Raw genomic sequence first — 27,003 nt, forward strand, 5'->3', positions numbered from 1 at the left:
TTCAATCAGTGAGCCCTTTCTAGTGCCAAAGCTGTGTTCACCCCTTTCCATACACTATCCCTAATCTGTACAATATTCCTGAAGGGACATAATTTCCCCATTAGGAAACTGAAGCTCAGAAAGTTATTTCTCAGGTGTCTTCAGATCATGGAATAAGAGAGGCTAAGTAGGTTGGCATTTCAGAAGGTTACTTTTCATTGGTGTCCCACAGGACTCCTCTAAGTGCACCCCCATGGGTTCCCAGAGGAAGGCGCAGAAATCCTTGAGGGGGACAGGTTTGGGGAGTCACCGGCCTAACCCACTGGGTTTACTCGTGTCACCAGTGATCCTGTGGAGTCCACCTGTTAAATTAGTTGCACCAAGGATGGGAGGGGAGAGGAGAAAGAGCAGCTGGGAGAATTCAACTCAGATGTCACAATTACTTTGGGAACTGAGGATGAGCTGCACTGGTTTGGGCCCCAGACCTGCAGGTGGGAATAGACCCTTTGAGGAGGTATCAACCCCAATGGGATGAGCAGGTCTAAATAAGACCAACCTGAGGAGGGTAGCAAGTCATACAGTCAATTTGGCACTTTTACTGTGGTGGCACTGTCCCTCTCTGTGACTTTCTCACCTTGCAGGGGTATTTGATCTCTCGCAGGAAGTCCTGTGCCCTCCTTTGTTGTTCAGGATTATTTTTCTGGATCAGGATTCAGCAAGCACTCAGCCCTCAGGGGGCTCACAAAGCTGTGGATTTTTGCAGGAGGCACAGGAGAACAAAGGAGATGAAGAGTGGGGGGGGGGGGACAAAAGAAAATGAAGGAGAAAGTTTGAGTTTATAGTTGATGAGTAAATGCAACAAGGACATGGACGCCACCGCAGGCCTTGATTTAGTCACTTTGAATGCTTCATTCACTTAGAATTAGGGAATCTTCGAGATTAAGAAGAGCTTGTTTTACAGAGGAGAAACTGGCTCAAAGATAAATAATTAATCCCTCACCTAGCAGCTAGTTAATGGCAAGCCCGGGACTAGACCCAAGTCTCTGATTACCTGTTTATTATTCCCCTTCATTCTTATTTCCACCACAACATTGCCTTGAGTCTCCGTGGGAGGTGCCTGTAATCTGGATGAATAAATGAACCATCATGGTTTCAGTGGATGGTAGGTGGGGACTCCTGCATTTTAGAGGAAACTCTGTGGGGGAAATAAGATCTGAGTCCTAAAGATGATGGGTAGGTACTAGAACGGCAAATGGAAAGGAACATAGATGTGGCAGAGTAACATGGGGACAGGGATGGGTTGAAGAGTTGAAAAGGACATGCGTGAAGAGTAACTTGGCTGATGCCTCAGATTTGGGCTGAGAAAAATTAAAACCAAAAATTGGAAAGGTGGGTATGGACCCGATGTGGAATTTTCAAATGAGGGCTAAATTGTTGAGCCAGTCATTCATTGTACTTCAGCCAGCCTTCCTGGCTGATGCCTGGCTCTTCTGCCATCTACTGCCCATAGGCCCACCCTGTCCCTCGCCCGTGCAGACTGATAGACTTCCACAGCCTCACTGTTGGCAGTCTTACTCCTGTAGCCCATCTTTGGCATGTGTCATGTGCCTTGTGTCCCTGAAACTCTGTCCTGCACGTCTGAAGATCAAAGCCTCAGAATCAAAGAACTTGGATTTTCACTTGAGTTTTTAAAAAAATGATCTGGAGTTGGGGGGTACTTGGGTGGCTCAGTTGGTTAAGCATCTGCCTTCGGCTTGGGTCATGATCCCAGGATCCTGGGATGGAGCCCCAAGTCGGGCTCCATGCTCAGCAGGGAGTCTACTTCTCCCTCTCCTACTGCCCTTACCCCCTGCTCATGTGCGCGAGCTCTTTCTCTCTCTCTCTCAAATAGATAAATACAATCTTTAAAAATAAATAAGTAGATAAAATAAAAGAATTATCTAAGGGCATGTTATCCCATTTCCTGAGGCATTTAATGTTCCATATGCCTTGTCTTCATCATTGAAAACTATGCTACCTTACTGAGAAATATTCTCGTGTGAAAAAGCCTTTGGCTATGTAAGGTGAGGATAACAAGAATTGGTATTTAGAGACTACTTAGAGCCAAACAGAAGATCATGTCTGGAAGAAGACCCTGTGGCCTAGGATTTCTATTTTTCTTTCTTTTATAGCTGAAAATTATTGAGCACTTATCTATAGGACATTAAGTGCTTAATGTGTGCTTTATATATATTGTCTCATTTAATTATTGCAGAACTTCTATGAGGCAGATCCTGGGATTATTACCATTACAGAAAGTTTAAGTTCCTTGTTAGGAAACCAGCCCTGGTTGTGACGTGTCAGAGTTTGGCCTCTTGAGCATCATCTACCAAGCACTTCATTTTCACTACTAGGATTGTCTCTGTAACAACTACTTCGACCTTAAGTTGAGTAATTTGGGGGCAAAGGCTCATATCCAGAAAGCAAATATGTTTTGAGAAATATGTTAATGACCATCAAGAAGCAATTTTAAAAGGTGTTAGAATACAGAAAAATCTAGTCTAGGGTTTAAGGTCATGGGCTCTGGAGCCTGAATCCTGTCTCCACCACCTACTACGGTCTACCAGCTTCTGGGTAAAATAAACTACCGTGTGCGTCCGAGTTTCCTGACCTACACAGTAGAGATAGATAATAGCACTGACACTGTAGGTTGTTCAGGGGATTAGATGAGCTAATATATATGAAGTATTTAGCTCCATGGCTGGTGCACTGCAAGCGCTAAGTTTGTTTGCTGGAACCTGTCCAGTATTTTTAGACCACTCTAGGGCTGCCCACTGCAAAGCAGCTTCCCTCTGAGGTGGCGACATGCACACACTGGTATCTGTGAAAGCTGACAATATTCTGACAAAATGATCCATGCTGTTAGGTTAATGTTCTCCCAGAAACATGCTTGCATCTTTATTTTTTTTCCCAAAGATTTATTTATTTGTTTGAGAGGGAGAGAAAGAGAGAAGGGGGGAGGGGCAGAGGGCGAGGGAGAGAGAGTCCCAAGCAGACTCCGCACTGAGCATGGAGCCCATCTTGGGGCTCGATCTCCAGACCCCGAGATCATGACCTGAGCTGAAACCAAGAGTTGGACACTTAACCAACTGAGCCACCCAGCTGCCCCAGTGCTTGCATCTTTAGACAGGTCTTCTGACTACGGTGATTTACTCCAAAGAAATTAAGATGGGACCAGAAAGCATAGAGTTTTCAGATTTTTTTAGGAAATTAGAGGAGCTATAATATCCTCAATCTACTTGCATTCAAATGTTCATTGACCCAAGTCTTGTCCAGTGATGGTAGCATATGGACTCTTGACATCTTACTTGCTTGCACTCAATTATATTCTGACATTTTTCTGATATTTTGATACATGAGCATGTATTTGACTTGTCTCTTCAATAAATGTCTATGTTCCTTAGTAACAGAAGGAACTAAATCTTCTACTTCTCTCAGAGGACATGATTTTACTTCTTAAATGGAATATGTATGAATATATATTTTTTTATTTGAATAAAATGTGCTAATGATTATGATCCAATATTTTTGCCTACCCTTGAGGAAAAGAGAAGACCATTGCTGGTTGGTTTTCTATTTTCCGTTAGACCGGAAGATGCTTCTCCACATGTGAGCATCATTGCCTAAGTTGAAATTGTCCATGACTGTCAGTTGGTCAGATATGGATAATGCTGTGAGGAGTCCGTCCAGGTCCCAGTCAGACCCTCTGTCTCCATTAGTACTCCTCACCGTGACTAGACAGGCGCTGATGGTGGTGACATGGTGCTTCGTTGAAGGGAGATGTGGGAGGTCATTTGAGGGTCAGCAGTGCCCCCTTTTTCAGCACGTTGGAGGTAAATGATGGATGGTGGGTTGACACCTGACACGGGGTTGAATCCACATCTAGTCAGGCCATTGTCAGGATTCACTCTTCTCATCAGATGGTTAACTGAGCAAGAGGTGGGTGTGCTCCTGTGCTGTTTGCCCGGTGGCTGGGCTAGGCCCGGAGGTTATAATGGTGAACAAGACATAGTCCCTGCTCTTAAGTAGCTCTCTATCTAGCGAGATAATAAAAGGACAACTTACATTATCAATCCATCTAGTGTGTGTTGGGCACTGTGCTAGGTACATTACATAAATTAACTCGTTTAGTATCACCCTGATGTTTACCATCATTGACAGCAAAAGACTCTTCTGTCAATTATTTCTCTTCTGTTGGTCTTTTAACTCCTGTAATAAAACTAGTAAGACGTGGTAACACGGGGTTACTTCTTTCGAGTTGGCAGTGTTAAGAACACATTCATTTCCCAAAGAATTTGAGGCGGTTCACAAAGAGTACAATAAATAATTTAGCAACTCTGAATGAAAGGAGAAAATGCGGTAAGGCTAGTACAGAGATATGGCTCATATGCTTTTACTTTCTAGTTGTCGAGAGAGAGAAAGAGAAATGAAATAGATGTTTGCAAGATGAAGGGGCCCATCAGATAAAAACAAACCAAAAGATGTACAGCCTTTCAGGGAACTGAAATCCGAGAAAAATGCTTTCTCCTGTCATAATCCTTGGGATGTGGTGTACACAAACTCCTCAGTCACATTTCCACTACAGTGACTGTCACAGGACTGGAAATCATCACATCCCTTAGTGTTGATCATCGGCCTAACACCAAAGCAGAATTTATCAAAAGTGAAATGATCCAGGGCGCTTGGGCAGCTCAGTGGGTTAAGCGTCCAACTCTTGATTTTGGCTCAGGTCATGATCTCAGGGTTGTGAGACTGAGCCTGGCAGTGCGCTCCGCACTTAGCACAGAGTCAGCTTGAGATTTCCTCTCCCTCTGCCCCTCCCCCTGCTTGCGTGCGTTCTCCCTCTCCCAAATAAATAAATCTTTAAAAAAAGTTCTATTTCAGAACTATTCAAAGGATTGAAAAGACTATGATTTTCTGTGACTATGATTCTCACAGTTGGGATTTTGCTGTCCAGGCTTTCAGAACTAGGAAGTTGTAAAACTATGATTTGAACTCAGGTCAGACTAGGTCTAGGTTCTGTGTTTCTAATGCTAAATTGTGATTGACCACCTCCTAGCCCTGAAGGCTCTCTGGACATTTCAGCCTTGACAGCTATATAGTTAAGTCATGTGCTCTCTTCCTTTCCATGAGAACAAAATGTAACCATAGCTTGAAATATTTAGAGGTAACACCTTAAGACTCCTTGAATGGGTTTAAGGATATTATTTGTAGCTCCTCTTGAGATTTTCCTGAAGAATTCTTATATGTCAAACCACCCTTCCTCAGCTGACCTATCTTTCACTTAGAAGAAAAAATGAATGAACAAAATAGGTGTTCTTGTGAAGACCCACATCTAGGTGTGGCCAAGTAAGTATCCACCCTTAGTCACCCCGGTAATAGGGTTGCAAGGATGCCTTGGCCCTTGGCTCAGATTCTGTGCAAGAGAGAGGGGCAGAGTCAGGGGTAGCTTGGAGCTCTTGGTGGGAGCAAGCAGGGAGAGAGGAGGCCTTGTTCTGAGTGTGAATGGACCGCGAGACCCTGGAGGACAGGAAGCAGCGCAGGCCAAGAGGCTCACGGAAAAGCTCTTATCGAAACAGAGGTGGCCCGGGTGCTGGATCACCTCCACCATTGTCCAGGGAGCTGACCCAGAGCCTTCAATCCCCGAAAAGGCTTCTCCACTCCCCCCTCTCCATTCAGACAAGAAGTAGTTTTCAGTATGGGCTCCAAGGCGTCACAAGGTCTGTCCGTGCGCAAGAGAGTCACTTGTCCAGAATCCCCTTGGTGTGACCCTGTGACCACCCCGAAGGCCCAGGCCCTTTTCCTGGAGCAGAAGGAGCAGGAACCATTCTGTCTAAACACTCCTTCCACCTCCACACCTTTTTCTGCCAGTGTCCCCTCCCCTATATTGTTTTATTTGTTTTGAGAGAACGTGAGAGGAGGGGACTGGAGAGTGTTTGCAGATTATATTAATCTGAAGGCTCAGACCCACTATCCCTAACGTTTTGACACAACAGCCACATAGCAGAGGAAAGTTTACCTCAGGCCCTTCTCCAGGCCGGCGGGCCATAGTGGGGGACCAGCCCCGGCCGTGCCCTCTGGCAGGCTGCCAGCTGGTCCTTTTTTTTTTTTTCCTTTCTAGTTTTTTTAAAGACATTTTACAGCCTCGACTTGGTCTTTATTACTGCTCTACCCCTTTGTTTCGTAACTTGAAATGATTCAATATTCTGTACAAACAGATTCTAATCAGAGTTAGCACGTGCAGTCACATCCCATTAAACAGATAAGCAGAGTCCACACCAAAAGTCCTCAGATTTCATCATCCAAAAAAGAAAAAGAGGGAGAGGGAGGTTATTCTCTGTCTTGAGACTTTGTAGGGCTTTCTAGAGCCTCTTTTCCAGCTAAATGTGCTTTCATTCTAAATCGATATATACATTCATTCCTGGGCATGGCTCAGGCTCACATAGGCAGCCACTGGGTATTGGGTGCTCGGCTCACCACGGTGCACCCCCACCCCCACCCCAGAGGTCCTCTTTAAAGTCTGCTTGCCTGCTACAACTGTATAGGAATTCACAATAAAACAAGGCCGCTTCATCCCAGAACATGTGCAGGGATTGCGCAGACACAAGTAAGTTATAGGGAAAGACAAGGATTGTGATAAAAGTTGGATTTGATATTTCGCTGCAAGATTTTTTTAAATGATAAACTTCATCAGCCAGTAGGAGCCTAAGAGTTCCTATAATTTTAGCATCAAGACATTTTGATGATCAAAACAAACCAGAATTTATGTCAAAAATGTAGTTATAAAATATGCCTCTGCCCTTTCCCCCTCCACCAAAGGACTGGGTGCTACTTCTCCTCTTGAAAGCTAATTTTTCACTTTCTCTTGGTGTCTGACTTTGTACCAGTTTGATTCAGAGGACCACAGAGTTTTCCTCTAACCTGTGACTCTGAGCCAGATTCACCCTGTGAAGGATGGTGATAAAGGTTTGGGGAGGTTCCCAGGGAACAGAATTCATCCTGTGTGATGGGCTGAGTTCTGGCGTGGTGGAAAGAGTGGAGTATATCTGGGTTCTGATCCTAGGTCTGCTACTTTCTCTGTGAGTCTGAGCAAAGCATTTGGTTTTTCTGAGTCTTGGTTTCCTTCGTTGTAAAATGATTTTTGAAATGGGCATTATAATGCCTGCTTCACCGAAGGGGGACTGTGAGAACTGGTTGGACTGTGAGAATTAAATGTGTATAGCCTCCCCAACCCAGGCCTGACACATTAGTAGCAGCTCAGTAACAGCCAGTTTCCCTTCAGCCAACCAAGAGTCAGGATTTAGCAGAACAGAAATGTTGAAAGAAAGATCAGCTTAATATCATTTATTTATCAAGGGATGAAAGGCGAGCCAAAAAAAAAAAAAAAATCTCTTTATCTTGAGATTCAGGCTATGGAGTAGACCGTCTAGAATTTGCTAGAAATCAATCAAGAAATGAGAAGTCCTACTGGGTATCTCCAGGAGGCGTGGGTATCATAACAGGCACTAAACAGATGGTCAGTTTCTAGAAAGGCTCAGTGAAGTGCTGAACCGTTCTGAGAAGGCCACTTCAAAGAATACACAGATACTAACCATCAATGACTAAAGCTCACCCAGCTGGATGCTTCCTTCTGATTCCACCAGATGCAACCATCCACCCTCTAAAGAAAAGAAAGTGTGAGCTCTGCATTTGAGGGAGGGGGAGGGGACAGGAAGGCAGGAGGAATGAACAAAGTCTGAAAATCAGAATTGTTCAAAGCCAGCACTAAGAAAAAGCACAGGTGAACACCAAAGGGTACCTTTGGGTGCACTCTGCCTGGCATTTCCTGTAAAGGCGATCCAAAGGATTTATGAAGGTGAGTGGGAACTGGGTTCAGGGACTGGGATGACAAAGGGAGCCCTAATTTAAACTGTAATTCTGCAGTGTGCACACTTTGAGCGCTTAATACATTTTGGTGTGTGATAAGAGTTGTTTGCCATATTTTGGAAGGAAGCTTTATTGCAGAAAGGTCTTAAAAAAAAAAAAAAGATTAAATCCCCAGTGCAGTAATAGAATTAGGGTAGTGAATGTTGGAGAAGCCTTTTCTTCCTACATACAAAGAAGCACTGAAGTATAATAATCTCTCGGTATGTGAGGATACGACGTGGATGTTATGTTGCATGTGGGGTAAGGGTTAAGTGCACAGATTCTGGAATGAGCTAGCACTGATAACAAATTCTGCCTCTGCCATTTATTAGCTGTTTAACCTTGGGTAATTTACTTAACCTCTCTAATCTTCAATTTCCCCATCCCTTAAAGGGGGGGATGATAGAAACTACTTTTTAGGTTGTTGTGTGGATTAATGAGATAGAGTATATGAATCACTTAGCACGGTGCTTAGCATGTAGAAAATACCCTTATTATAATAGAGTATAATATTGCATGGTGTAGATTACAATTATTATAGCCCATGGCTGGTTAGCTTGCCTGTTAGGACTGGCAGTTGAGATTGTAGGTTTGACCTCAGTGTTGGCTTTGCCTTTGTCTGTGGCCCCAGACTGCCTTCATCTGTCTTTGGTCACAGAGGAGACAAATATTTACGACTGTGAAGGGACTAGGGCAAATCCATCACGACTACAGGAAAAATCAACCCAAAGCTTGCAGGTCTGTAATGTCACCTACCTCAATGGAGGGTGGTGTTTTCGCATTACGTGTGGAGAGCCGCCGCCTGGTTACTTAGACCAGGTGGGAGAGCCCCACAGACGGCTCCTACCTGGAGTTAGACAGACTGACATGTCACACGTAAGGTCTCAGCTCCATGTGTTGGATATACACTTGGCTGTTTTAACTTATTTATTATCAATCTCTGGTCCCAAACTAATTTGTTTCAACTCCACAATTGATGAGATGACATGGAGTACACCCTTACCCCGGAAATTTTTTGCGTCTCAATGGTTATAAATACCTCGGTGCTATTGTATTTGTCGTGCTGTATGCAAATGGAGGTAGGAGTCCGAAAGCTCATTAGGCGAGGGACAGAGGCTTGGAGCTTGGAGAGGACCGTGTGGAGCTGAAGCTGATAACAGTGGCCTTGTCCAGAATAGTGCCTGGGAGCTTTCTTATCTCCCTTTGGCAGGAGGTGCTGTGGGCTTCCTGTGCGAAATCAGGAGTGAACGCTGCTTTCCTCTTGTTGTTCGGCTTCCTCCCCCCTCAAGACGGTTCCCAGCACAGTGATTATCTTTGCATCTTCAAACATGGCACAATCTACTTCCTTAAGAGCTTGATGTATTCTTAAGGCTTAGGCAAATTCCCCTCCCCCTAAATCTCTTTTCAAGTGCTGTTATATAGTCAGGCTCCTAAATGACATTCTATTTTTATGGTTCCAATTACAAAGAGGGAAAAAGAAAAAAAACAAAAAACAAAAACCAGTCCCCAAATTAGAAAATGGCCACAAAATCTGTCCTTTGCACTGGGAGGACCTTGCCGTGAGTCTAGCCTATGGTTTCCATAGGGCTTGTGCCGCCAGCAGCCGCCTCTGGGGGCAGGGGTGGGGGTCAGAGGTTGACAGCCCCGCGTGAACTTGGGCAGCAGACTGCACTTCCCTTGGGAAATGCCTAGACTCGCTGTACTCGAACATATTTCTTTGCCTTTCCTGAAGATCAAGAGTATGCAATTAAGATCTCTGTCTGAGGCATCCGTTTATCTTTTTCACTTCTTTGGGGGGAAAAGAATGAAATTAAAAGCTTCTTTTCCAGATACAAGAGAATATCAGCTGTTTGACGGCACAATGCCAAGTACACACGCACGTATCCAATACAGGTGTGCACGTGTGTAATAAACCCCATCTACATGTAAGGCATACGTGCGTTGGCTGTACTCATATGTGTCCTGAGCGTGTGTGAGGGACCTGAGGTCAAAAGGCGGTTCAGGGCATGGCTGTAACAGTCCAGAGAACAGACAACGAAAAATAGCAGAATGACAGGATTTCAAAACTATAGCATTACAGTGTTTCAAGTAAAGGAGACAGTATATAATTTCTCTTGGGTTCATTTTCCTCTACTAATCAGTAACAGTTAAAACATTCACTTATTTTACCCGATGACTATAAAGAATACCTAGTAGAAATTGCATAAATTCCTTAAGGAATGGCCTGTCCTTATTATTCTTTCTTATTTAAAATCTTATCATCTAACTGTAAAAGAGAGACATTTTGCCAACATTTGGGGAAATCTGGTATATGGAGTGGGTACAGTTAGGTGTAATAATGGCCTTGTTGTTATCTTAGAAAATGTGCATTCTTTTAGGAATATGCACTGAAGTATGTAGGGCTGACATGACACCTGAGATTTGCTTTAAAATACTTCACAAAAGAGAAAGATGGAAAGAAATAAGGATAGACAAAACAACTGTGGCAAAATCTGGATAACTGTTAAATCTGGGTGATGGGTATATGGGGCTTTATTACACTAGGGCTGTGATTACCAAGATGTTTGAAAATAATGAACAATGAAAACAAATGAAAGCTCTTGCTTTTAGAAACAGCGTATCAGTCCCCCATGCCTGTGTGTATATTATCAGGTGTTCATAGCGTGCCAGTGACACGCTCGGCCCTTGCTGTGACGTGAGGACAGAGTGTATAGTAGATGTGGTCCCCTGGAGCTGCTGGTCCAGTGGGGCCACTTAGAACATGGGGAAAGCTCTGGGGGCAGACATGACAGGGCAGGAGAGGACACCACCCAGGAAGACTCAGTGGTTTAACAGTCTGGAGTCTCTTCTAGCTCAAGGACCATAGAGGGATAATCACAGGACATTTTCCTGGTCTTCACAATCCCATCTATCCTACCTTCTTCCTCAGCTTATTTTATTCTCTCCCTGTCATCTTATGTAAATGATGGCCGCCTTGGCTACCTAAGATCAACCACTCATTCTCTTTGGAAATTGGGCTGTGAAATTCCTCCTGGCTTGAAAATCCCCATAATCTGCCCACGACAAGTACAAATTAGAGCCCTGTAGGTTCTCTGCTCACCACAAATTCTAGGTAGGGAATGGACTATGAATGGCCTTGACTGTTGGACAAGGAAGCTGGGCTTTCTTCAGTATAGTCATTGGAGCTTTGGAAGCAAAAAGGATTCCACTAAAAACCAGAACATTCAGGAGTCTGGGAGCAGTTTTGTGAGTGTTGAGATTAATAACTATTTCCACCAAAATCTGAGTAATAAGCCATATGAAAACAGAAGCTTGCTGATAAGAACGTGTATTTGAGAGAACATGCTAACTTCTCTCTTTAAAATGGTACTCTACTAGCTAGTTGCATATAATAGGAGATCTCATGGACTTTTAGAAACAGAGATCATTTTATAATTAAACACTTTGAGGTCTGAGCAGTTAAAGAGCTTCTCATGATACTCCAAAACTTGGAAAGAAATAGAATTTAATAACTGCTTCATGCTGTGTGTTTCCATATACACTTAATAGCCCTGGAAAAAATTAACTGTATAATGGAATATTCTGATTAAAACCAACCTTTTATAGATGTGAAATGCTATTATTTCCTTGAGGTTTCCATTCATTAACATAACTTCTTTTTTCCCCCATGTGTTTGCATGTTTCCTCCACTAGGAACTGATTAAAATCTAGATATTAAATTTCCTAATTTTTGCATTTTTACTTAGTATTTAATATTTAGAACAGGAAGGGTGTATGGAGATATACTGGTGTGGGTTACTTTCAGAGCAAGCAAAATATATTTTCTATTTTTAAGTTGTGGGGATGAATATGGGGGAAAAAATCTAAGGAAAAGAGGAAAATGTGTTTTGTTATCTTTGTTATCTCAGGACTTAACCAGTGATTTTTATTTCACCTGTCACCATGGGCTGGACCATGCTACAAAGCAATATAGTGATGGCTTGCTTTTTTTAAAAAATAGGTATGACTTTTGCTCCAATAATGAAGAGTCCCTAATCCTGGATCCCGACAGCAACATAGGAAACAGGATTGAGAGCATCACTCAGCGCACGGCAATAATAGAAGGAAAGAATAAGGTATTGTCTGCAAAAATAAGCCCTGGCATATTTATTTTACTTTATTTTCAAGATTTTATTTATTTGAGAGTGAGCGAGAGCACAAGTAGGGGGAGGGGCAAAGAGAGAAGGAGAGAGAGAAGCAGACTTGATCCCAGGACCCCAAGATCATGACCTGAGCTAAAGTCAGATGCTTAGCCAACTGAGCCACCCAGGTGCCCCTGGGATATTTATTTTAAAAACACACACTTGGCTTCCAGTTCTGGGTTTACTAGAACCAGAAGTGATTCAAATGCTCACAACAAAAGTTCAGAGAGAAGACAAGATCAGAGCTATGTCTTCATGGAGAGATACCCTGAGACTGCTTAAACTCTGTTCCGCAGTGGCCCACCAGTTCCAAAGGCATGAGTACTGGGTCCTAATGCAAGAGGGGGAGCGGCCTCCCACATACCAACGGCTTTCAACCCTGGCTGAATATCAGAATACGCCACCAATTATTCTTACGTTTGAATCTCTGGAGTAGAGCCTGGGGTTCATAAAAGTTCCCTGGGAGATTCTAGCACATACCTAGGACTGAGTATCTCTGACATACATAAAGTGGGTAGTCAATAAGCAAAAGCTAGTACAAGACTTAGGTCTAAAATGGAATATTGGCATCTCACAAAATAGATTGTTTTCCCTCTGTCTTCACAAAGGCAAAGCCTAAGTCAGGGTATGCAAACACATTAGAGTATATCAGGATTCCCTGACCTAAGAAATACAAATCAGAAGCACAAGGAGCTATCGCCTGACACCTGTTAGAATGGCCATTATCAAAAAGCCAAGAAATAATGAGTATGGGTGAGGATGTGGAGAAAAGGGAATCTTTGTGCACTATTGGTGGGTTGTAAATTTATACAGCTGTTGTGAAAAACATGGAGGTTTTTGGAGGTTTCTCAAAAAACTAAAAATAGAACCACCCTATAATCTAGCAATTCCACTTTTGGGTGGAAAACAAAGAAAGAAAAAAACAAAAACATTCAAAAATATCTGCACCCTCCTGTTCATAGCAGTACTATTTATAATAACCAAGATATGGAAGCAACTTAAGTGCCCATCGAATGAATGAATGAATGAAGAATGTATGGTATGTATATACATAATGGAATATGACTCAGCCACAAGAAAGAATGAAATCTTGCCATTTGTGACATGGATGGACTTTGAGGGCACTAAGCTAAGAGTAAGAAGTCAGGCAAAGAAAAGACAAATACTGTATGATCTCATTTATATGTGGAATCTAAAAGAAACCAACCCCAAGCTTACAGATTACAGAGCACAGAATGGTGGTTGCCAGAGGCAGGGGTAAGGGTTGTGAAGAATAAGTGAAGGGGGTCAAAAGGCATGAAGTTGCAGTTATAAGATAACTAAGTCCTGGGGATTATTGTACAACATGGTGAATATAGTTAATAATACTGAGTTGTATATTTGAAAGTTTGCTAAGAGAATGGATCTTAGTACTTCTCATCACAAGACAAAAAATTTGCTTAACTATGTATGATGACAGATGTTAAGTGTACTTACGGTGATCGTGTTGCAATATATACAAATATTGAATCATTTATGCTTTCTTACATTTGAAACTAATACAGTGTTATGTATCAATTATACCTCAATTAAAAAAAAAAAAGACTTCTAACAACAACAACAAAAAAAAACAGTTCCCTGACCTAATGAGGATCTAGCACACATCTTTGCTGGTACGCTTTTTGGTATTAAAAAATTTTTATTGAGGTGTGATTGACATACAAAAAGCTGTACAAATTTAATGTGTACAGTTTAATAATGACTTTGGAGATAAATATACACCCACGAAACCATCAATACAGTCAAAGCTACAAACTTATCCATCGCCTCCAAAAGTTTCCTCCCACTGAATGTAGGAACGTGTGAATGAATCAATGAATTAATGATAACACATAGCAAATGTATACAATGCAGCATTGTTCAGTACAAGCACTACGCTGAACAGTGGATCTCTAGGACTTACTCATCTAGCATCACTGAAACTTTGTACCCTTTGACCAATTTTGGAAGATTCAACTTCTCTAAAAGTGCCAAGAACTGCAAAGGCTCTGAGATTGTACCCTATTTTCAGGCTAACAGGTAGGCCTGTTCCAGTTTTATGTTTTGTGGTTGAAGACCTGCTACTCGCGGGTCAGATACAAGGACTTTATTACTCACAGCAAATCTCGTGGGCTTCATGTTAGCACTGGTCCTCTTGCCCCCGAGTGCCTGGGTAGAAACTGTGCAGGCAGTGGATTTGCAGAGCAGCTGAGGGACCCTGAACTTTGGGAACCCATATTTTTTTTTTTTTTTTTAAAGATTTTATTTATTTGACAGAGAAAGACATAGCGAGAGAGGGAACACAAGCAGGGGGAGTGGGAGAGGGAGAAGCAGGCTCCCCACTGAGCAGGGAGCCCAATGTGGGGCTCGATCCCAGGACCCTGGGATCATGACCTGAGCTGAAGGCAGACGCTTAACTGACTGAGCCACCCAGGCGCCCCGGGAACCCATATTTTTTAGAGTGGGTGGCCTTTGCTGTCCCCTCTTGCATACCATTCCTTCGCTGTTCCCCTGGCCTCCGCTGAACCTCAGCAATAGCAGATACCTTATGAACTGGGCACATCTCATGGACCTCAGACTTTTCTTTGGTTGAATTCAGGAAAAATACACTTTAAAATCGGCTATTACCAGGCACAGGGGTAGTGATGCTTTAAAAAGTAAAAACCTATCAACCCCTTGCCAAAATGTCTATTTATACATGCATATCTTGACTCAGAGTGGCTCGTTAGTATGGGTGCTGTCTGCTTGAGTGTGGTTATGCTTGTGTTATCTGTGTATTCAGCTGTATTTTTTGCATTTGAAGGCAACAAAGTAGATAGCATCATTCCCCCCACTCCTCCAAAAGATGGAGCTAATAATACTTGTCCTCCCTCATTTGCCCGTTCTTATAAACATGATTGTCATGTATGCCCTAATGCAGTTCCCAAGTTGATTGTGATCGTATACAATGAAGACTGTTTGTTCAATAATTGTCTGCATTGAAAAGCTTTTAATACTTTTAACAAAGTTGTTATCTATGTATATCATGTATCTGTGGCATATCCTCTTAGAAGCTGTAACAGTAATAGATTCTCATTCTTCATTTCAAGGCCTAAATTTAGAAGCATTTACTACTTTTACAATTTGGGCATCTATTAGTTTATCTCTGTGTATGTAGGAAAAAAATTTATGATGATGACAGATGGGAGTTTTGCTATTTCAGAATTATTTGTGCTGGTCTTTCCTTTACAATTAAAACTGCTTCTCTTTTCTGTCCATTTTTAGGAAGTATATTAAAGTCCCAGCTTAGACTCTAATGACCGTTTTAACTACAGTCACATAGTTAGCCCGCACGGTGACACCCCCCACAGATTAGGGGAATAGAGGTCCCACTGGAGCCCCCGTTAGATTCTAGGGATTTCCTTTTTTTTTCTTTGTTTTTTGTTTGTTTGTTTGTTTAACTCAGAAGGGTGCAGAGAACAATAAAATTTAGTTTCCTCATTGGCAAGTTTTGGCCTAGATCTGTGAAAAATGAGTCATCAATTGGAGTTGCTAATAGCAAATGCGGAGTTTTAGTATTCTTTAATGGAGTTGCCAGACTCTTGGGTTTGTAGCTACGGAGTAGGAAGTAGAGGGAACCCGGTGTTAGAAAAAACACTCAGGAAATACATATTACAGCATTCATTCTCTGAGGCTGGAGAATTGTGACAATTTTAATGTTTTAGCAGTGTTTCCATTGAAACCATTTGGAGGTTACCTTGAGAAGGGTTACCATACAAGACTGATCCATGACAGTGACCTTAAAACTAACGACAGAATTACAGTTTGTGTCTCATTTCCCACACTCCTCAAGTTTTTCGAATTCTCACGTTCTCTTTTCCCATCACTTGGCTCAAATGTGCCACCTGAGGTTAATTTTAGATTCTTCCATGACCTTTATATATCTACTTTTATGTCTCCCTGACACACTTGAAAGGAAACGATATTAGAAACATCCCGAGATTAAGATCACGGGTCCATATTTAGACCTCTTAAAACTAGTTCTGGAAATTAGGCTGAATTACACATCATCCCATCAAAATATTCTCACCCATGAGGTTGCAACCTCATTGTGGTAGGGAATTACTAATGTGTAGGGAAAGGGAAGGAAGGAAGGGGTATGAATAACTTCCCAACTTACAGTACCTGACGACAGATTTCATCAGCATTCTTGGGTCATACAAAAGAACCCAGAGAATGACTTTAAGGCTCTATTTCTAATATCTAAATCCTTGAGGTGCTGGCAGGGCAAGTCAAGGCACCCCCAAAGTGTATGTTCAGAGCTAAAAAACAATTATGGCAAATGAAAACTAATTATAGAATGAAGACAAGCAGACATCCTTGAGAATTTCTTTTGGTGCACCTTCTAAATGATAATTTCAAACACATGTAACTACTCAAATTCTTGGCACTTCCTCTTTTAAAGTATTAAGTTAATATTTGGTGTTCCCACTGTTAGGCTATTTTCATCTTTTCCCCCTTTGAAACAATAGTATTTGGTTACGAGCACTGGGGAATGGATTTGTCCCTTTTACTCAGAAGACTTCTGCGTTTAGACTTGCTGTCCTAAGAGAAGTTGTCTCTTGTGCAGAAAAACCACACTCACCCACAACTCACAGTTGAGCTCCTTTTTCTGACCCTATAATGTTTATACTTCAATTATCAAATAAATATCTTTTGTTTGTCATGAAAACATGTTTTAGTTTCTAAGTTAAAAAATATATTCTCTGGAAAAAGTGCTCTAGAAATCAGATAATTTTTAATAAAGTTGATCATAGGATATTCATTTCATCTTATTTTTACATTTCCTTCCTTAATTATAGCTTTTTCATTCATCGGTCATATTCTCAAACCTTGTAACAATGTATCAGTTGAAAAATAGCTTGCAGCTTATGTGAAATAATAACAGAGAAACTAGTATTTCTGTACATAGTAGCATTTTAGCTTATGTGACCCATCTCTGCCAATTTAAGGATGTATTCTTAAGGAAGAACTCAATTCAAAGACTAGATGGAACTCTACCAATAGATCTGTGCCATTCGATCTAAAGAGTTTTAAGGCAAGAAGCAGTTTCATGTAGAGATCATGGGTAATATACCTACCTCACAGGGCTATAGGGAGGAGGAAATTAAAGTCCCAGCTTAGAGTATAATGAGTCTTTTACCTACAGTCGCATAGTTAGCCTGCCCAGCGACAGGCTAGATATCGCCTCACGTGCCATCTGGCACACAGCAAGGGCTACATAAAGGCACCCAGAAACAAAGAAATAATGTAAACTCCCATCAATGTCATTTTCTCGTCCAATTTTAATAGCAACTTGGGAGAGGTGAGTTCTGGAGCAGGCTTGCCTATAGGTAAGCTCTTGGTTTGGGAAGGGGTCATTCAAGCAAAATAAGAGATTCAAATATTCGTATCTCCATGGTGCATCCTGTGGCCTGGATTCCTTTCAGTTCTAGGTGTCTCAATTTCATTCTCTGATTATACAAAAGTTCTGAGCTCTCCCGACTGTTTATTGGAATCATCCCCCGATTGCCTGCACAAATCTTAACTGTGACAAATGTGCCACATCTGAATTTCCTTCCCCTTGCCACGGAGCCCAGTTCTGGTGCTTACTTGCTTTGAGTCCAGTGAAATCAATATAATTTTAATAGAAACACAGACGCAACTTTCAGATTCAGGCAGTAGCTGTCCCTCATATCAAACATCCTCAGGACAAACAGAAATGAGTTTCTCACTTATTTACTGAGCAGCAAATCAAAGAATGTAGATAAGACTCTGCTGAGGCCCCCGAGGATAAACATTTGAGAGCTGACGTCATAAGGAAAGCTGTGCTTGAGCTGGGGGGGGGGGGGGGGGGTTTATTGGTGTCCCCTGGGTCTGAACTTGTTGCATACTGCTTCCAAGCATCTGAGCCCAAGTTTGCAGAGACCAAATAAAGAAGTCAGTGTCTGACTTGATGGTCTGAATTGTCCCAGCGGTCACGAGCTAACACTTCCTTTCACACTGCTACCTACAAGCTTCACTTCTAATTACTGCCATTTTCTTCCATGGCTCTTAAATGGTGGGTGCAGTAATTAAAAGAAATATCCTGGCTAGAATTTCCTTGTATTTCCCACCTCTTCTGAAGATTATTAATTCGCATAGGGAAAGAGACACGTGAGCTCTTTTCATGATCTCCTCTACTGGCCATTTGCCTCCATGTGAGTGTTTCTCTGCAAAAGAGAGAATAATACGTATTTGATCTTCAAGCAGGGAAATTATCTGTCACCTTAAAGTAATCCTCCAAGGACTATTCAAGGTTAAGAATAGGGGTTTTGTCACATTCATCTCTGTTTCCCCTACAACATCTGCACCATGCCTTGATAAACGCTCAATAAATGTCTGCTAAGTTGAATGAAAATTGCCACATATTGCAGACACTTTCATTTCCAGTAATTTCAATAATTCACAGAGGATATATGAGGAGATGTAATTAAACAGATCCAAGAAACAGAAGAGGAGACATCATGTAATATACACTATACCATAGTGAAAATTACAGAGAATCTGGAGCAATAAGCTTGCTGGCTGAAAAAACGAGGAGTATATTTTTACTGAAAAATAATTTATTGGCTGGGATATGAGAACATAAGTGCTTAATTAGCCCATTACTTAGCAACTCAGAAGAATGCTGGGACCCTTTGTAGAATCGGGGTTCATCATCTTAGAAAGCCGACTGTCACATTTCCACCTATATATTACATTAGCCTGTAAGTCACTTGACCTAATTCTACTTCAGCTAGGACACTCCATTCTGTCTGGAAGCATCAGCAAGCCTCTCTGATTTCAAAGCCAATGACCAGTCATTTGTGTTCTAAGAGATAAGCTGCAACAATTTATAAGTAACTGGATACACTAAAAAAAAAATACTAGAAACTTAACTTCCCTTTTCATTTGTTCCATAGAAAGGATGCATTACAATTTTGCAAGGCTGGGTTAGATTTTAAAACTCTCAACAACTGGTTCCATTTTACTAATTTTTATCTTTAAAAGAAGACAGCAGAGTCTTTATGCTGTACAAATTTGTGTTTCATTACTCTGTGAGACATCACAGTTTAGAAAGCGCTTTCCAGCTCACACAAATGTGACCACTAGTGTTTCTTCAAGGGTTCATGTGTCAAATAGCAGCACGAAAATCCCGTGAAACGATATTGTATTCACAGTTTATGTCTTCGTATTCTAGATTGGGGGTTGGCAGACTGAGAAATTAGGTCATTTATAAACACACAGGACAGCCTTAGAGAGCTTTCCAGAGCTTCTGCACCTTGGGGGCTGCAGAGCTCCATTCTTTGAGTACATAAAAGAAATGGTTTGGCCAACCTTTCTCTTCTGTCCTTGCTCACTTAACACGCCCATTACAGAAGCAAACAGCAAAGAAACCTCCTGTTACCAAATGGCATCCATAGTCTCAGGTCATCCAAACAAAAGGGAAGGTCTCAGCCTCACCTGTTCCTCTCATTGACGTGGAACTGACCACCTCATAGAGTAGGACGTGCAGTCCCGCATCTCAGCTTCAGGTCTGTAATTGTTACGCCAGCAGCACGAGATAAATAAGCCTGAAACCCTCATACGAGTCGGATGTCATAGCCCCCGGTCTCCTGAGGACCTGCTTTCCTGTTATTTTTCCATTCTTGCTGGGGCTCCGCAAAGGGAGAGCCTTCTGGTAACCACCGTGCGCGCAGTACTAGTCTTGTCGAATGAATGGAGTAGCTGAATCACTTCAACCTTTAGAAGAATCTTAGGGATGTTCAAATAGCTCTTTGCTCTAGCTAAAGCTTCCTTTTTTCTTTTACAGACGGCTAGCACCTTGGTTGTGGCTGACTCTAGAATTTCTGGAATCTACAGTTGCATGGCTTCCAATAAAGTAGGATCTGTGGAAAGAAACATAAGCTTTTATATCACAGGTAAGCCGTATATCCTATACTCACAAAGATAGCCTGGTGACCTCGCTGTCCTTTCAGTTCTGTTTGTTCTTAGTGTACTTTTGGCTTGAGGGATTTTTATTTTTAAAAACTTCCGTAGAATTGTTAAACTTTGAGCACCTTCATCCTTGCTCTCAGGAATAGGATTCTGCAACATCACTGGATCTCTGAACAAGTTCTTTCTCTGAGTTCCCTTTTAGAGCTATGTGTGTACATCTCCCTCCTAGGCTGGATCGTGAATTTAGGATCTTGTCATGTTCATTTTTGAACTCCTTTCAATACCTGGCACAGGGTCTGGTACATAGAAGTTGTTCAGTAACAATCAAGGACACCAAAGCTATGATGATAGGTTTTTGTTTTTGAAGCCGAGAAGCTAATTGTCTCACAACTTAAGTAACTTCTACTTTTGAGGAATGAGACTCTCCTGTAGAAACCTGAAACTGAGTTTGTTGACAGTAATTAATGTGGTTTTTTGGGTAGCATTTACACATTTTTTAGCCTTCAATATGATGGTCTCTGCAAATCTTAAAACTTCCAAGGTACACAAATGGCACTCCCTATGTCCCTCCGCGGGTACGGGAAGGAAGTAAGTAGCTCAAAGTATAAAAACAATTGCCTGGCTCCGCACTCCCCCAATTTTCTGAGGAAACCCGGGCAGTTTGCCAGCTTTCTGGAAACTTTGCACTGCATGGGGCAGGCTGCAGCAGTTGCCTAGAGTTCTCTAGAAAGAAATAGGTAGGTCTGATTCCATGAGACATATGGGTTGTCAGATCACAGGGAGCCTTCCGGCAAGTTAGCCAATCCTCAGAGAAGCTATGTCGTGGGAGATCTCCTGAGGTAGATTCTCACGGAATGTCAGAGCTGAAAGAGACTTGAGAGGCTATTCAGCATGATAGCCCTCGAACTTTGCAAGTCAGGAAATGGGGTTTGGAGAGGTGCAAGGGGACACGCCAGAGCCACCCGAGACCAAGTCAGCCCCTGTCCTCTTCCACTCCTTACAAGGAGTGGAAGGGACATTGTCTCTGCATCCATTCCACGTAGGAAAAGTCCTTTATTTGGAGAAGGATTCAGATAGCAATTTCACACATACTGGTTCTCTAACCAGTCTCGGATGATTTGGACTCATTAGGAACGAAGGTTTGGACTGTCCTTTATATTTGGTTGCAAACAAGTTCCTATCCAAATCCATAGTGACTGTATGTATGACTGAAAGTATAAAAGATTGAGCAGTTCCTGTTCTGAACATTCAACAAGTTTACACAAGCTTAATGAGCACTATTAATTAGAATAGTTCAGCTCTGCACTGAGCACTTGAACAGATTATCAATGAAGCCCTGTCTTTATAGGAAGACAGTTTTAACATAAAAAAGAAGTGTTATCTGTACCCTAATATCAAAAGGCGTATGCAGAAGTAATGTGGCAGATGAATTTACCAACGCTAAGCCGATGCTGTCCAATAGAAATACAAGCCACACATGTAATTTAAAATTTTCTAGCAAAACTACGTTTTTTTAAAAAAATAAAAAGTAAAATTAATTTTTTTTAACCCAGTATATCCAAAATACCATTTCAACATGCAGTGTTTTCAAAGTATTACACTGCATCCGTTTTTACATTTTAAATTAATTGAAATAAAGCTAATTGAATAAAATTCAGTTCTTCAGTCACACTAAGCACATTTTAAGTGCTCAGTAGCCACACGTGGCCAGTGGATACTATACAGAGGAGCTTTAAGCCTCTGAGAAGTAAGGGCCGAGGTCGACCTAGGGGAGGAGGGCATAAAATTTGAACAGGTGAAAAGAAGAGGACAGGCTTGCCTTGACATTTTCAGAGCCCCAATGCAAGAGTGCCAATGGAGGTCCACAAACTATACATCTAACCACGTCACAAGTTCTAAATGAACTTCAGTTATGTTTCATTTAGCTGTTATGTTTCAGCTTCTCATGGACAAATATACCTCCATGATGACCTGAGAGGTGAGGTGCAAATTTAGAACTCTGGGTCTCCTCACAGCTCCACCACAGAACGTGGCAATGGCTGGAAGTACAGAAGGAATGGCCCCCCACCTTCTCCTTCGACTCCTGGCTCTGTCCCACTCCTGCACCCACATGTATGGTCTCCACAGCCCACATATCCAAGCGCTGCCCACACTCCTGACTAACAGTCTTCCCTGAGACCTAGACGTGTGCACACCTACGAGCAGTCTGACCTCAGGAGGACAAACCCAGGGAAGAGGACTTTGACAGTCTGGAAGCAGACTCGGGATCATCTTTACAAGGAATTCTGGGATCCCAAGGACCTCAAGCAAGATATGGAAGTGGGGGTGGCATGCTTTCTTGACCCCCCAGACTCTATATTGTGAGGAGGGGGACAGCCGGAGTAGAGCCATCTAAAGGCCCAGAACAGGGACCCCTCTTGCCTGGGTCTGAAGGCAGTACTGGAAAAGGAGGTACCAAGAGTAGAGGGGGATGTTGTGCTCATTTCCTTATTATTCAGAGTCCCCAAGAAAGATGAACTGATACCCAGCCTTAACTGCAGCACCAATATCTAGCCTACCCCACTGAGCTCGGCATTACTGCGTGTCTGTGTGTGGCTATCTTACTGACAAAGCTGATCACCTGTTCAATGCAGACAGATTCCCTCCTACCACATTATACAATGTATAACCATGGAATGGTTGAAAGCTTTTCTAGATCTCAAGGCTTGTCCATAGAAAGGAGCTATGAGAATTCAATTCAGACGTACATACTTGAGGCTCACAATGCTTTTCCTCTAGAAATTCAGGAGTTTTAATCTTACCCTGAAATGGAATATAATTGCTCTGAATTCTTTCCTACCAATCCTGAAAAGTTCTAGTTTTTGGTAATCATAGATTAATTTGCTTACATTAATTATTTTTTTAACTAATTACTACCTTTTTCTTACTTAAATCTTTGTCACGAGATTTATTCTCACTGGAGATAAAACTGGATACTCTTAGGAATGTTGCTCCTTACACGTGTATTTTCTGAAAAGTGAATGTACGTTTACTCAGTGTTTATGCTTGACTGCGTGCCAGGACTGTTTTAAAAGATCCAAAGTTTAACTCCTCTAAATCAAAAGATCTGGATTTGTCATGCATGTTGCCCCTTCCTTAAAATATAATAACAACTCACACAGGTTGTCTTCCAAACTGATGAAAACAAGTTAGCTGTGGCCTTTAGAATTCTCCACTGCTTCTACTCTAAACTTTGGCATTCACTTGTACATGGTATCTACTTGAAACAAGCAAAACTTTCTAGTAACCACTCACCTCTTAGAGAATGTTATTTCTGATCTTCAGTAGAACGAAAGCCTTCTTTATTACCACCTGACAAATGAGACACCGCTCAGCGTGTTAATTTCTGTGCTTGTTTCATGAACTTAGTTCACGTTTGATCCAACCAAGTCAATATGCGCCCCCCCAAATATGCACCTGTGTCAGTGATTACTCTTTGCACCTAACCCTAAATTGAGTCTCTCTTCTGACCAAAGATTGCTTCTTCTCCACGATACCTCATAAGATGCTGCGGATGTGCTATGCGTCATAGGGGATGAGTGTTAGTAGGTGCCGATGAGGATTGTGCTAAATCTGCCACAGATACTTAAGTGTGGGAAGATTTCTTACTTTTGCTTTGTTAGAAGGCAATTCTTTGGGTCTGTTTTTGTACTCAGGCTAAAAAAAAAAAAAAATCCACATGAATTAAAAGGAAAAATCCCTCTGGATTCATTAACTAGTGTTAGGACATTTTATTTATCATCTTCTGTGGCTCAAAAGGGAAGGCCAAAGGAGTTATCCTGAGAAATGGACAATCATTTCTAAGAGGCTGTCTGGTAACATGAACCAAACTAACTTCACTAACAGTGTCCCCCATATGAGCAGCAGACCTCAGAACCTAGTTGGTTCTTTTCTTTTCCTGTGTGTGTGTGTTTGCTGTTTGCGGGCACTCCGCATGACTATGGGTGTGTTAGCAATTACCAAGGGTGAAACAGGAACAGCACACTGCCTTATCTCCCTGGTTTCCCAGTGTCACTAAATGCACTTTATTTTGAGATTCCTGGTGGTGCTTGGCAAAGATAAACAAAATCTTCCATCAGGAAACCTGTGAGCTATTTCCACAGGAAGTTTCAAATCACTAAAGTAAATAGAAACTCTACATGATCTCAGTGGTGTTACTTGGGCTCGCTTGGGTTCTAACCACCAGGACGGGACCTCATAATAAATGGAAAGCCTATGTATGGCCTTGGAAGAAATGATTTGACTGCAGTCCATACACAATACTTTGGGTATCTGTGTAAAAGTTGATGGTTGATGTTTTACTCCGCCGCAGGCTTGGAAAATGTCCCAAATATAAAAAGATGCTGAATTAGAGGGGCTATTTCTGACACCTTATTGTTGTGTTAAAAATGACTGTCAGCTGCTTCTGCATCTTCTGGCACATTCTTAGATATTCATTTTAAAAGCAGGAAAAACCTCTGCTGGTCTCCTCTCTCTCCAACCACTGACAGCTTCATCAGCCACTGCTACTCCTGCCCCCAGGTTTCAAATGAATACTTTGGCATTTCTTCAGACGTGACACTTTATAATAAAGCCAAAGCCCAGAAAAATCAGAAAAACAAGCAAAGTCAGATTTAGGAAAGAGTTGATATGATATCTAATTTTGGACTATTGTCCCCTTAAGGTTTAAAGGTTTCTTTATAGCTTTGTGTGCAACGGATAATAATAATAATAGCAGAACATAGTGCTTTTCATCTTCAAAGTACTTTGTAAAATGTTGGCCCAAATTCTTTGCTCAATACAGATACGCCACTAAGTAACAAGCAATGGGAGGGTTTGGGAGCGGGTCAATTCGGGGCCAGTAACCAATGATTTTTTTTTTTTTAATCCTCTGGGGAAATGGTCCAAAATGAGACTAGGGAACTCGGAGCGCAAAAGCTAAGTGACAGTCCAGGGTAAGAAAGCTGAGGAGGAGAGCTCACAAGGTGTTGCTGGAGATGGAAATGAAGGTTAGCTGGGGATTGACAGGAGAGAAACGGCTTTGAATGGCATATTCACCTTCTGAAAACCTTTACTATGTTATTGAGAGGAAATACGATTTTTTAAAAATTATTTCCCCCCCCCTTGCCCCCACTTCTGAAATGAAGCAACTCTCCCAGATTAGTTGGCTGCACTTTGTTCTTTTATGTCTGAATAGAACGATCGCCATGAAAGGGGACCTGAGCAAGGAACACGGCTCTTCTGTGGCCACAGTGCCCGCCGAGAGCAGGCGAGGTGGTGGTGCGGCAGCCGGAGCGGGATACTGTCGGTCCGCTTGTTGGAAACTGGGGAAGTCAGTTGGGTTTTTTTATTGGAAAAGTTTAGGATTAAAGTGGTACTGACTGGCAGGACTGATGTCTCCTACCGTGTACCTGGGACTTCCTCTTCTCACCTGGTCACAACTTTTTCTGGATAAGTCTGACCATAACACCACCCTTGGTTTTTCGTACAGGTCTCTCTTTTAGGACTTCCCTATTTCGCCCACTCACCCACCGGTAGAAGTTCTCGATGTATTACAGAAATGGGGAATGTGGCTATCACTGCAAGGTGTAAAACAAATTCCACTTTGAAAAGCAACGTGGTGCAAACAGGGAAAATGTCCCCATCCCAATAACCAGCCTGTTTGGCACCTGCTGCCTCGCTTCTTACGGAACGAACTTAGTTGGTTCCTATGTGGGTTTGATCAGTTCCCCTAGCACGGAAAGATAAATACTCACCCTTTTAATGCTGACGCTGAGAGAATTTGTGTCAGAACGGTTCTTAAGATCTGTGATGATCTCCAGAGGAGACACTGATTTTTCCATGAACTGAAGTTCTTTATTCTTATTTTATAGACGTGCCAAATGGATTTCATGTTAACTTGGAAAAAATGCCTACGGAAGGAGAGGACCTGAAACTGTCTTGCACGGTTAACAAGTTCTTATACAGAGACATTACTTGGATTTTGCTGCGGACAGTTAAAAACCGAACAATGCACCACAGCATCAGCAAGCAAAAAATGGCCATCACTAAAGAGTACTCCGTCACTCTCAATGTCACCATCAAGAACGTTTCCCTGGAAGATTCAGGCACGTATGCCTGCAGAGCCAGGAACATATACACAGGGGAAGAAATCCTTCAGAAGAAAGAAGTTACAATTAGAGGTGAGCACTGCAACAAAAAGGCTGTTTTCTCTCGGATCTCCAAATTTAAAAGCACAAGGAATGATTGTACCACACAAAATAATGTAAAACATTAAAGGACTCATTAAAAAGTAACAGTTGTCTCATATCATCTTGATTTATTGTCACTGTTGCTAACTTTCTGGCTCAGAGGAGATGCTCCTCCCAAAATGAGTTTGGAGATGATAGGAGTGATAATGAGCTCCCAAGGTCCCAGCTCTGGGCTCCCCACTCAGGCTGAGGGCTCTGCTCTCTGGGGCCAACTTGGTGCGCGTTTGGATTTGGAGGATCCCTGCAGTGCATTCTCTGTTTTTGCTCTTTGCTGTCTTCTCCTGCCTGATAAACAACAACTTGGGACTGATCCTTTCCTCCCACTTTGATGCCAACCTCTTTGTATTTTTAAGTTTCGAAGCTACACAAACTGAATAATTTAAACAAATGATGGCTTCTGCCAAAGATGGACATGAATAAGTTAATTTTCCAGCTCAGAACGAGTTACAGTTGAATTTGAGACTCTTATCGGACCTCTGCTTGGTTTTATTTTGTACTATTTCATCCGCTCTCGATTTGTAAATAGCACCTGGATAGCAAGTTATAATGCTTATTTATTTGAAAATGTTTTTTTTTTTTTTTTTTTTACATTAAGCACATTAATCTTAAACTGGAGCTTCTAAAATGGGCCCCAG

General features: G+C 42.0%; 1 protein-coding gene across 1 annotated transcript in view; it reads left to right on the forward strand.

Annotated features, from left to right (window-relative positions):
• Positions 1-27,003, forward strand: part of FLT1 (fms related receptor tyrosine kinase 1) — a 170,157-nt gene that overhangs the window by 67,990 nt on the left and 75,164 nt on the right. Inside the window, exons 11-13 of the mRNA XM_032403280.1 lie at positions 11,924-12,038; positions 19,975-20,083; positions 25,991-26,299. Coding sequence (XP_032259171.1) covers positions 11,924-12,038; positions 19,975-20,083; positions 25,991-26,299 — 533 coding nt within the window. The remainder of the gene's footprint in view (positions 1-11,923; positions 12,039-19,974; positions 20,084-25,990; positions 26,300-27,003) is intronic.

This window comes from Phoca vitulina, unplaced genomic scaffold, assembly GCF_004348235.1.
Source record: "Phoca vitulina isolate PV1807 unplaced genomic scaffold, GSC_HSeal_1.0 scaffold5, whole genome shotgun sequence".
NCBI classification, from domain to species: domain Eukaryota; kingdom Metazoa; phylum Chordata; class Mammalia; order Carnivora; family Phocidae; genus Phoca; species Phoca vitulina.